This window comes from Syngnathus acus, chromosome 16 (genome assembly GCF_901709675.1).
Source record: "Syngnathus acus chromosome 16, fSynAcu1.2, whole genome shotgun sequence".
Taxonomy (NCBI): domain Eukaryota; kingdom Metazoa; phylum Chordata; class Actinopteri; order Syngnathiformes; family Syngnathidae; genus Syngnathus; species Syngnathus acus.
The window spans coordinates 1,602,296-1,614,188 of NC_051101.1; the positions used below are offsets into that span (position 1 = coordinate 1,602,296).

Consider the following 11,893-nt stretch of genomic DNA (forward strand, 5'->3'; position numbering starts at 1 on the left):
TATGGTCTCTCTCGCTTACGTTTTCTCTCACTTACGTTTTCTCTCGCTTACGTTTTCTCTCGCTTACGTCTTCTCTCACTTACGTCTTCTCTCACTTACGTTTTCTCTGGCTTACGTTTTCTCTGGCTTACGTTTTCTCATGCTTAGTTTTTTCTCACTTACGGTTTTTCTCGCTTACTGGTTTTCTCGCTTACTGTTTTTTCTCACTTTCCGGTCTTTCTGAATATTTATATATTCACCTTTCCACATTTTTTACCAATTTGTATCGTTCCATCTTTAATATTTTCAGCTCATTCCGACTCATTGTATAATACTTCCTGTCAGTCATTCAGTATCATTTGAAATAATTCCGGAGCATTCCCCAAGTTTTTAATTCAACTTCTTCGCCTTCACATGCAATTTCTCCAGAAATTGCATTCTGTAGTTCACATTATTTTGCTTTTATTATGAATCATTATTACTAAAACATTTGTTTTTTTAGCAATTTTATTCACCTAGTAATTTATTTTGATAAAAAAAATCTCCTTAGTAATTTATTCATATTTTAATTTCGTAAAGTTATTTTTTTGTCAAATAACTAATAATTTAAGAATCTATTTTATACATTTAAAATAGTACAATGGCGGCACAGTACGCACTGGTTAGCACGCCCGCCTCACAGTTTAGAGGGTGCGAGTTTGATTCCACCTCCGGCACTCCCTGTGTGGAGTTTGCATGTTCTACCCGTGCTTGCCTGGGTTTTCTCAGGGTCCTCCTGTTTCCTCCCACATCCCAAAAACTTGCTTGATAGGCTGACTGAGCACTCCCAATTGCCCATAGGTGTGAGTGCGAGTGCGGATGGTAGTTCGTCTTGGTGTGCCCTGCGATTGGCTGGCAACCAGTTCAGGGTGACCACCTACTGCCCGATGACGGCTGGGATAGGTTCCCCGTGGGGACAAGCGGTACAGAAAATGGATGGATGGATGGATGGATGGATGGATGGATGGATGGATGGATGGATGGATGGATGGATGAAAAAAAATTAAAATCAAACAAGTCACTTTTTTTGTTAGACATTGTTGTTAGTACGTATTATCCGTATTACGGATAATAATAGTGAATTGCAACTTGAATTTGGAATGTAGGATATTTTAATGTGTTCAGTTCAATTGTGTTTGTGGTTCCATTCAATTAGTAATTTTGGTACATTCTTTACATACTACTCGTACTAGAATCAACGCTCGGGAGGGTCAGCATTTAGAAACTGGATGGATGTATTGCGCTTTGTTCAAGATGTCCATCGTTGAGCAAGTAAAACAAAGTTGTGGAGTAACAGTTGGTTCTTTATTTGCAAGATCTTGGGTTGTTTAATGGCGGTTAGTACACGAGACACTACATCAGATGAAACAACAACCCCTACACTCCAAGGTCAGAAAGTTTTGTACTGTCCGCACGTAGGAACAAAAAAGGGAAAAGGCGGGAAGGCAAAAGGCGGCAAGGGGGAAGGGACAAGGCGGGGAGGCAAAAGCATGTCCTCTGTTCTGTTATCACCTGGCCATTTGGTATCTATGTGTGATGGAAAGTTACTGCCCTGCGTGTGTGACACATTGCTGTTGCTCTCTCTTCAGATCGTTGGATGATGACAATAAGAATAAACCATTTGAAGTTGATGTTGCCGACAAACTACGTCCTCCTCTTCTTCCTCTCGGCGGTTCCAAAGCAGCAGTCAACCCATGTTCTCGTGCTCGGCAGCGTCTGCATGTGCAAGAAGACCACATTTTCGAAATCGCGCGTTAGCAAACAGCCAGACCCTAATCTCTAATCCTAGTTAGAAACCCAACTTTGAAAAATATAAAAAGTAATACTTTTTCAATTTACGATACATGGTCCTTTTTAAAGCCATGGTCATTTTTGAAGTCTAAGAACCTTAACCTGCAACCCTCACCCGCAACCTAATCTTAACCCTCACCAGCAACCTAGCCCTAACCCTCACCCTAACCCGCTCCCGAACCCTAACCTAAATCTTAACTCTAACCCTGTAACCTGTAACCCCTAACCCTCACCTACAACCTAACCCTTACCCATACCTGAACCCTAACCCGCAACCTAACCCTCACACGCATCCGAAACCCCTAACATTCAAAAAGTAGCGGCGGTCTCCATTTCATGACGCTGTCAGCATCAGGTTGAATGACTCGCTTAACTGTTACCGCTAAAGTAGCAAGGCGGTGCATTTATTTAAAGGCTCTTCTCACCAGTGGCCCGCCGTTAAGCTTCCTCCCCCCCTGCGGGAAAAGCACCGCTAAATAATTATCTGCCTGGCAAAATGAGCCGCAGGTGTCGAGCGAGCTAATCAGGTCAGTGATGCAAAGCTTTTTCATTTGCTTCCAATCAGCTTGTTGCCCCGCATGTAAATCGCTGGTGTAAAAAGGCTTGACGAGAAAAACAACTCGTGTGGCGGGCCGCGGGAGGCGCTGGGGTCGATGGGGGGGCCGACTAAATAAATCGTGTGTGTTCAAAGAGCAAATTTAACCTGACTTTATGCAAATGTCTTTTTGCAACCTCATTTTTAATCTGATCTGTTATTTTTAACAGCTTTATTTTTTCATCTGAACAAAACACAGAAAGACCTTATATAACAATAATAATGATGATTTTGCGTGTTCTTATTCAAGCGAGTGGCTCAATTGTTTCAGGATATTGTGCTGACAATGCATAATTATCATGTCATTATCACCTCGGCGTGGTCTTTTGAGCTGTGGCATGCAAAAATTCACAATGGCGCATAGAGATCAATTTGGGCAAAGGCATTACAAACGCTTTTACTGTGAAATAAACAAACAATCGTAATACAGACATTATTTTCACGAGGGTAAATAATGTTGTAGTCATTTGAGGTGTTTATTTAAGCGAACAATAAAAAAGTGATTCATTAAGGCTGGTGTTGAAAAGATATCCTTTTTAAAGGAGGGCTTTCAACGACAATACTGCTAAATTACGTAATGCCAGGGGAATTATTTTCAACATGAATCATCCACATCCACAATCATCATTTCATGCGTGTGTCATGAGATTTTTTTTTGTGAGCGTGAAAGAAAACAGGATTCCTAAACACAGCTCTAGTGCATCTCATATTCACAAATGTGCATCCGAATCCTTGAGTCCAAAGAAATATTTGTACTGTTAATTGTTCCAAAGCAAGCTCCTTCATTTGTATCTCCATGACGACGCTTCTCGCAAAGGCTTTTTAATAAGACATATGTCCTAAGCCAGGGGTGTCCAAACTTTTTGCAAGGAGGGCCAGGTTTAATAAAGTGAAGGGGCCCGGGGGCCAATAGTTTTTTCAGACATTTTTTAACTACAAAAATTTCATGCAAATACACACTGTTATAAAACAAATTTCATTGTCACAATTGTCTTTATTTTTCAAATGACAAAATAACCAAATGTAAGCCATTCAGGCTAAAAACACAAATTCTGCCTTTCATTCATATCTGAAGAGTCAGATAACATTGAACAAACTGTTTGAATACCTTACATTTACATGAGTTTAAAATTATTTTTGCCTCATGAACATTTTAAACAGGAGTTATAAGTAATGCAAATTTGTCTGTTATTATTAAAACTTAAAACAAGTGAGTTTTGCTCTTGTCATTTACAATATATATTGTGTCATGTCTACAGGTTTATAACATCAACAGTATTAACATGGCCACTTCGTAATATTTAATATTAAGTAATATTTAATTTTTATTTAATTTTGACTCACAGCCCCGCGTGAAGAGTCGCTGTTGTGATGCCATTTCAGCTTGGAGCTGCTTCACTTTATCAGCGCGGTTACTCCCTGTTAGCTTGTCGTATGTGTCAGCATGTTTAGTCTACTAGTGTCTCTTTAGGTTGAAATCCTTAAACAAGGCAACCGTCTCTTTAGAAATTAGACAAACACAATTGCCTTGATTTTCAGCGAAGAATTATTGTAATTCCCATTTCTCTTGAAAGCGACGGCCCTCAATGTCAACTGTCCTCGTTTTCTTTGCAGTCGCCATGGCAGAAATGAGCGGGGAGGGGTGGTGCTGCCACCCTTTGGTAATAGGAGGAATTACAGGTTCAGGTTTCATTTTTTTTTTTTTAATATATATTCAGTTTGACAGTGCAGGCGGTCCATAAATAATACATTATAAGACCGAAGCTGTGGGCCATATGAAATCTGATCGGGGGCCGGATTTGGCCCGCGGGCCAGAACTTTGGATATGGCTGTCCTAAGCGGACGCATCAGGAAGAGAATGCAAACATTTACAAAAGGCTCTTGGATTCTAGCAAAGAAAAAAAAAAAAAATTAAATCTTTGTCGATCAATTCTGTCACTCTTCCTATCTGCCAATTTAAGTAATTTGTTAGGTCCAATACCGAAAATAAAGCAATGTCAACGTCGAATATAAACGTGATTTTTAATGTTTGTTGACAGTTTTTTTATTCCACAATCAATGTGGGAAATTTTTATAAAAGTGTGTCGAATTGACATATTGCTCCAAGCGCTTTTTATTCAGCAGTAATGTGTTGGTGTCAACAAAAATAGGTAAAAAAAAAAAAAAGGTCAATTTTTACCAATTAAAAAAAAAAGTTCATATCGGCCGGCCTATTATTCGATTTTGGAACTCACCCGCTCATCTTCTAATAGGCCGACATGAACCACCTGAGGCTTGTTGCACTCAGCACCAGCGCTGATAAGGACCAGCAAGGAGCGACGCAGGACGCTTGATGACATCAGCAACAAATAGGAAAAACATCAGGTAAGAAAATTCCGACTGGAGAGGCACTCCGAGCGGATTGGTACCTCTCAGGTAAAGAAGGGTGGAGGTATGGCGCCGGGTCACCGCATTTCTGGCCGTGCACGTGTAGTTGCCCTCGCTTTGCTCGTCCATGCGGGGGACCACGTACGAGGAGCCGTTGACGCCGGTGGCGTTGCCGTTGAACTCCCAGGTGAAGTCGGCCGGCGGGAACGAGTTGACCAAGCAGAGCAGCGTCACTCTGCGGCCAAGCGGGGCTGCCGTGGGCCCCGCAATGGACACGTTATGTGGTCCGACTGCGCAAACAACAATAGCTTTCAAATGAGGCCTTTGAACTTTTAATTTAGACTCAAAGAAGGACATTTGTTGATTTGAAAATGCCGATTACATACACGAGGAGTGCAGAGGCGAGGCCGGCCGACATACTCACAATTGACGGTGAGGTTGAAGGCGGCTGTCAGAGCGCTGATGGGGTTGCTGACCCGACAGCGGTAGACGCCGCCGTCGTGGCTGCGGACGGGTTGGATGAAGACGGTCACGTTGCCCGGAGACAAGTTGACGGTGGGCCCAGCGAGGACGGGACGCCCGCCCTTGGTCCACACTCGGGCGCTGACGGAGCCCGAGGCCTCACACGTGACGCTGGCCGAGTGCTGGTCTTCGATCAGGATGCTCGTGGGACCCCGCACGGTCACCCCGGAGACCGGCACTGGCGAAAATTAAAAACGGATGTTGTTTGTGGGTCTGAGCCCCCTTTACACAGGAGGCATTTGTCCGAGGACCAACCCACCGTACACGTTGAGCACAACCGTGCCCTGTTTCAGACTCTCGCCCCGCGGTATGACGGCGACCACGTACTCCCCGCTGTCAGCCGCCGTCAGCCTCCGGAGCTGCAGGCTGCCGGTGGTTCGATCCAGGGTGATCCGCTCGCCATATCCGTCCCCGGGTAGGTCTTCGTCGGAGGTGGCGGTGATAACGTTGGCGCCGTTGAAGGTCCAGCTGACAGAGAGGAAGGGGCGCTCTGGGGGCCGGAGGGTGGTGGTGAAGGTGATGCTGCCGGACACAGCGCCGCTCAACGGGCCCGGCGGGAGCAAGTTCTGAGCCGTGCACGTGCCTGACGAAAGCAGATTAGACCTTGACTCCAAACTAAATAAATAAATACATAGATAGAGTTGAACTGTACTTCCCAGAACTGCAGAAAAGGAAGAAAGGGGAAGTGTACCTGCAACAAGAAACAAGACAACGGAGGTGCTCCACTGCAGCCTACTGTCCATGGCGACTTGACAAGTCTCAAATAAGAAGAGGCCGCTGTCTTCCCGTCTCTTTTATGCTCAACAAGCTCCCCCTTCTCTTAAAAAGGGAACACAAACGCTGGAATGTGCATGTACTGCGTACCACAACACGCACACACGCACACACACGCACACACGCAGTTCATTGTGCACATTTATCACCTTGCACCACACAATTTTTTTCAAATTGAACCAGAATGGGCCATCCGTCTGCCACTGATTTTGAATGACAATTGACGGAAAGGTTCCAAAAATAAGGAACTCAGCTTTGACGTCATTGTCCGTCAGTGTAATCACCTCCAAGGCGAACCCTAGTTTGAAACCCTAACACTAGTTTTAAACTGCATTGAGACAAAACTCTAACATGAAATCCTAATTTGAAACTCTAATTTGTAACTCAAACTTGTAAACCTGATGTGAATTCCTAGTTTGAAATCCTACCTTGAGTCTATAACTTAAAAGATTCATTTGAAACCCCAACCCTATATAATGAAAGCCGAAACCTACATTGAAATTCTCATTTGAAAACCAAAACAAAATTTAAAATGACAAACTTACATTTTTTAAAAACTAAAACTAATGCTTAAACTATCAGAAGCTCAAGTAAAACAAAGCATTTTCGACAAAGTATAAAGCAACAATCATGCTCTAAAACTAAACAAAAATAACTGAAATTAAATAACACTAAAGTCAAAACTAAATAAAAAGTAACGCCAATGTGAAATCCCGACTCGACCTGACACAAGACGCCAAGTGATTTTTTTTCTCCGGCTATTTTAGTCACTGATTACAAGATGACAGAGTGCGCCAGGTCAGAGCGGCTTTGCGAGTGTTTGTGCATCGCTTTTGAGTGAGTCGTGTTTGAGCAGCAGGAGTCAACCGTCTCGTCTGGTTCCGCAACGCCAGGGCGATCAAAGCCTTCTTGGCCATTTCGGAAGGAATTACAGGCCAAGATGTCGTCAATGGAGCCATGTGAATTAGCGGTGCACAGCGAAAGGCGGCGAAACTGTGCTCGGAGTTGAACTTTTTACGGCACCCGGACTCAAACAATCCAGACAATGCATCTCTGTCAAATGCAAATACACAGTGCCTCAACAGTTTCAGGGCCGCACCTGCTTGGAGGGATTTTGGAGTCATTCCTACAATTGTCATATTCACTGCTTCTGTTGTGTTGTGTCATCTCGTTATTTCTGACAAATCTGGAGAGGACTGAAAATTGACCAAATTTGGCAGATACATTTATCTCGTGACAGAATGTGACAACCCTAATTCACTCAGTAGCGCCCCCTAAAATAAATAAGCATCCTAAACCACCAATCCACACATTTCGAGCTTCCATTTTTCTCTGTCCAGTACTGAATAGTTTTCCCTAAACTTCACATATTTTCACCCAAAATGAATATAACAGCAGCTAAGGTCTGAAATGGAGTCACCTCTTGTTAATATCGTGGAGTTATGCTGATGCGGTGGCCACACAAGAAGAGCTGCAGGGTGACCGCCTGTCACAAATCACAAAGTCCAATGATCTCCGCACAACAAGGCTCATAAAAATAATAACCATTCTGAGCTCATTGACACAACTCTGCATATTTTTCATCCAAGGAAACAAATATTCACGAGTAATTTACACGATCAACATATTTATAAAAGCAAAACAAATCTCCACTAGGTGCATAAAGCTGCAAACTAACCAAATAACGCAAGGAATCATGCTTAATAGCACCACGGTCATTAGATCTTTTTTATATCTCATGTTCCTCACCTGCTTTATGAACTTGAAGATAAGAACATGAAAACTAATAAAATGTTTATTGTCTACTTGTCTTTTCCATGCGATTGAAATGCAACTCACGTACTGCGATTACATTTTATTGGCATGAGATAACCAGTGTACAATAATAGTTATTAAACATTTAATATATACACAAATACAATATGTACACAAAAGCAAATGTGGCGCATTGTCAAAATATTTTACCTTTTTGTACATACGCGTGCACAAATAATTACACCCATTCCTTCAAAATAGTTGCTCATCTGCAATTTTAAAAATGAATAAACAACTGTCTGTATTACTGAAATAAACACAGAGACAACTCAAAGAGCTCTAATTTCGTGCGGCGTATCACTGCATGTAGGTGGGTTTGACCCGCTCGTGCTAATTTCACAGATGAGCACAAGCCGGCAGATCTACGAGAGGGAGGCCTGAGCCGCGGAGGGCGTGGTCCACAGCCAACTTCCATCCCGGCCATGGCAGAAGCTCATCTGTGCCGTGACGCGGACGTTTTGAGACCGCCCTCCAAATTGGCAAACACGCTGTGAACCGAGTGCTAAAATGAAACGGGAGACATGCTAACCATTCGGTCGCTGAGTGTGGCGTGTCACTACATTACAACTAAAATCACGAAGTAGGAATAAATAAATGAAAGAATGGAGTTTTGTTTTCATGTGGGGGACTCAGTTGCACTTCTCTTCTGCAGAAAACAAACAGCAAAAATCTGTTATCAACTAATCCATTTTTGTATTTGGATGCAGACAAAAATTGTCAGACTCACCTTGAAAGGAAGCAGCAGACTAACGCTCGCTCTGAGTTCCAGCTGCGATCTTGTACATGTCTGATTGCTTCACCCTCATACTTTTTCTCCCTAGAATGCAGTCAAGTTGGTCTTTATTGATAGAGTAGAGTCTAAAAAATAGTTTTGACCAAATAAGACGAGAACTAACCTGTTTTGAGAGTTGGATATATGCTTCTGTGTCTGTCAAGTCAAATGAATATGATGTTGAAATATCTCCCACAAAGCCATAAAAAAGTCATATTTTTCTTCTCTCTTCTCGATATGCGTAATAATATGAGGAGGTTCACCTTTGCCTTCTCCTGAGACCATACAGGATCAAGCCGATCACCATGCCGACGACAACACAGCATGCAACTGCGACGGCGGCAGCGACCGTAACAGACGTCCAGCAGTTGCAGTCGGACAAGTCTGGAAAAAGAAAAAGATGTTCGTTACTCACAACAAATTGCACTACCTACAATGACATAACAATTTCAACACAAACTATTATTTAATTTACTTTATCCACAGGCATGAGGAAAAAACTGACGAGACCGTTGTTGTTGCTTTTTGTTCCTTTGGCATTGTTGTGCCAAAAGAAACCCGTCTTCTTTTTTCCGTTCGTCACATTCATCAAAATTCATTAAAATGATCCAAAAATTGAAGAAAACAAGGCAATGTAATAGTGTTTTTTTACTTATTTAACTTGCATACAAATTCAATTTGCAGTGAACTTGGTTGCGCACGACGTACCCGAAACAGCCAACTGATGGCTTCCACTGGCGCTCTGTCCGGTGACGGCATTCCGGGCTGTGCACACGTACTCGCCAGCATCCCAATGTTGGCTTGCAACGATGACCAATGCAGCTGCGTGCACACCCGTGGGCTTTCCGTTCAAAAGCCAGGAGAAGCTCGCTGTCGGGACAGACAAGGCGGAGCAGAGAAGCATGGCGTGCTGTCCGCCGAAAACGGAGTCCGGGCCCTCGATGGTCAGGCTGTCTGGTCCGTCTGACAAGACAAGTATACAAAACAATCGTAATTTCAGTAACTAAAAAAAATAAAAACAAGCACCATTCTGAGGTCATCTAGCTTCACCCGAATGCTAAATAGCCTCTATGTTGCGGTGTTACAACATGAAAGCAGTCACAGTTTCATTATTTATCTGTTGCAAAGAACGACTAATATCAGTGCCGTATTGACGAGCTGAGAGTGTGTGCCTTAAACTCACACTGAATGAAAAGATGCATTGGGCGACTCAGTGCCGCACTGACGCCGTTAGACACGTTGACGCTGAACGGTCCTTGGTCGTTGCGCGTCATGTTCACTACAGTGAGCGTCGAGCCTCCGTCACTGAAGTGAACTCTATGACTGGCCGAGACCTCTGAGCTGCCGTTCAACCACAGGAAGGAAAGTCCCGACCCGGCAGTCGAACAGGACAAGGTCGCTGAGCTGAACTCAAACATGACTGTGAGGTTTGAGGTAAGGCTCACGTTGGAAACCGGTGCTGCGGACGATTACACCAAGTTTTAGCTCACATTGTGGTCCAGGCTGAGGAACCCCCGATCTGGCCTAACTTACTCTGTATAAAGATTGCAGATGGCTTTGTTGTTTGATATTTCTCAGTTTTGTTGTTAAAAGCCCGGCAGCTGTAGTTCCCGCTTTGGTTCTCCTGAACCTTCTGCAGATTGAGCACCGCGCCGACCTGGGACAGCAGGTCTCCATTGAAGAACCACTCAAACAGGGCAGGAGGTCTGGATGCAGCTGAGCAGGACAGGCTGAGGTTGGATCCTCTCACAAAGTATTCCCCGGAGGGATAGAGCTGGAAAAAAATGCTCTCTGGTCCATCTGTGGTGAAACAAAAAAAATAAAAGTCATTCCAACCACCAATGAATGTCCAAAAATGTTGTTTGACTCACAGCTGATGGCGAGTTTGAGCGGCGTGCTGGTGGCGCTGCTGAAGTTATTGAAGACATGACATGCGTAGGGACCCTCGTCGTAGCGGCTCACGTTCGAGATGGTGACGACGGCGCCTTTGCCGCCGATCTGGACTCGGTCACCGGCCGCCAGCTCGGAGCTGCCGTTGCGCCAAACAAACGTTGGGAACGATCCGGTCGAGGAGCACAAGAGCCTGACAGAGCTGCTCAGCTCTTCCATGTCCGTACTGCTGGCAATGATCACCACATTAGAGATTCCTGCTACAAGAATACAAAAAAAAAACATTAAAAGAGGACAGAATCAGCCGCATCACTTCCGCGACACGAATCGCCTTGGATTCAAATGTTTTCATCCAACTTACATCTTTTCACCGAAATAGCCACGAGCTCTGATGTTAGATTCTTCATAGTTTTGTCATTAAAGGCCTGACAGCTGTAGTTTCCACTCTGATGCAAATGAACGTTCATCAGCTTGAGTTCCGATCCAGCCTGGGACAAAAGCACTCCATTGCGGAACCAGACAAATTTTGGCAGAGGGCCCGAGTTCACTGAGCAAATGAGGTCCACGTCCGAACCTTCGTCGTAGTTCTCTTGGGACGGCCGGCTCGTCAGGTTAATATTCTCCGGTCCAACTATGGGGGGAAAAGCGCATCACTGATAAGCAAGGTGATAGTCAAGTCAATGTTACTTTTAGAGCACAGAAGATAAATAGTGACAACAGAACAATGGTGGGGAGGACAAGAAAACAAGGGCCGAAGCGGCAACTGATGAAAATAAGGTTTGTGGCTCACAGTAGACCGACAGGACCACCGGATCACTGGTGCTGTTGCTGATGGTGTTGAACACGTGACACCGAAACGGGCCTTGATCGTAGCGGGTCATGTTGACGACAGTAAGCTTGGCGCCTCCGTCCGTGAGCTGAACTCTCTCGCCTTCTATAACCTCGACGCTGCCATTCAGCCAGCGGAAGGAGGGCGAGGTCCCGGCCGAGGAGCAGGACATACTGACGGGTCCGCTGAATTCAAACATTTCTGTGGCGTTGGTCTTGATCTCCACGCTAGAAACTGGTGCTGTAGACAATGCAGAAAACTCAAGACTCCATTATGTGGAAATCAGAACGTCAATAAACCCATTTTGATCATACACATACCAATTATAGTTATAGCCGAGCGGCGAGTTTTGGACTTCATTGTTTTGTTGTTGAAGGCTTGACAGCGGTAGTTCCCGCTCTGACTGTGCAGAACATTCTGCAGTCTGAGCTCAGGTCCCGAAGCAGCCAACGGGTTTCCATCCAAGGACCACTGGAACACTGCAGGAGGTCGTGATCCAGCAGAGCAGGACAGGTTGATG

At 44.3% G+C, this 11,893-nt stretch overlaps 1 protein-coding gene and 1 long non-coding RNA gene across 2 annotated transcripts; both read right to left on the reverse strand.

Moving 5' to 3' along the window:
- Nucleotides 1–4,649: 4,649 nt before the first annotated feature.
- On the reverse strand, nucleotides 4,650–6,036 carry LOC119135789 (carcinoembryonic antigen-related cell adhesion molecule 1-like). Its single transcript, XM_037273666.1, has 5 exons — nucleotides 6,030–6,036; nucleotides 5,553–5,876; nucleotides 5,196–5,471; nucleotides 4,813–5,061; nucleotides 4,650–4,699 (listed from the first exon to the last, which is right to left on the reverse strand). Exons 1-5 carry the CDS (start codon nucleotides 6,034–6,036, stop codon nucleotides 4,650–4,652), a joined length of 906 nt encoding a protein of 301 aa, XP_037129561.1.
- Nucleotides 6,037–7,907: 1,871 nt separating this feature from the next.
- On the reverse strand, nucleotides 7,908–9,019 carry LOC119135690. The gene is made up of 4 exons (XR_005100594.1): nucleotides 8,918–9,019; nucleotides 8,779–8,810; nucleotides 8,610–8,699; nucleotides 7,908–8,528 (listed from the first exon to the last, which is right to left on the reverse strand). It is a non-coding gene; the product is annotated as an uncharacterized LOC119135690 (long non-coding RNA).
- Nucleotides 9,020–11,893: the final 2,874 nt, after the last annotated feature.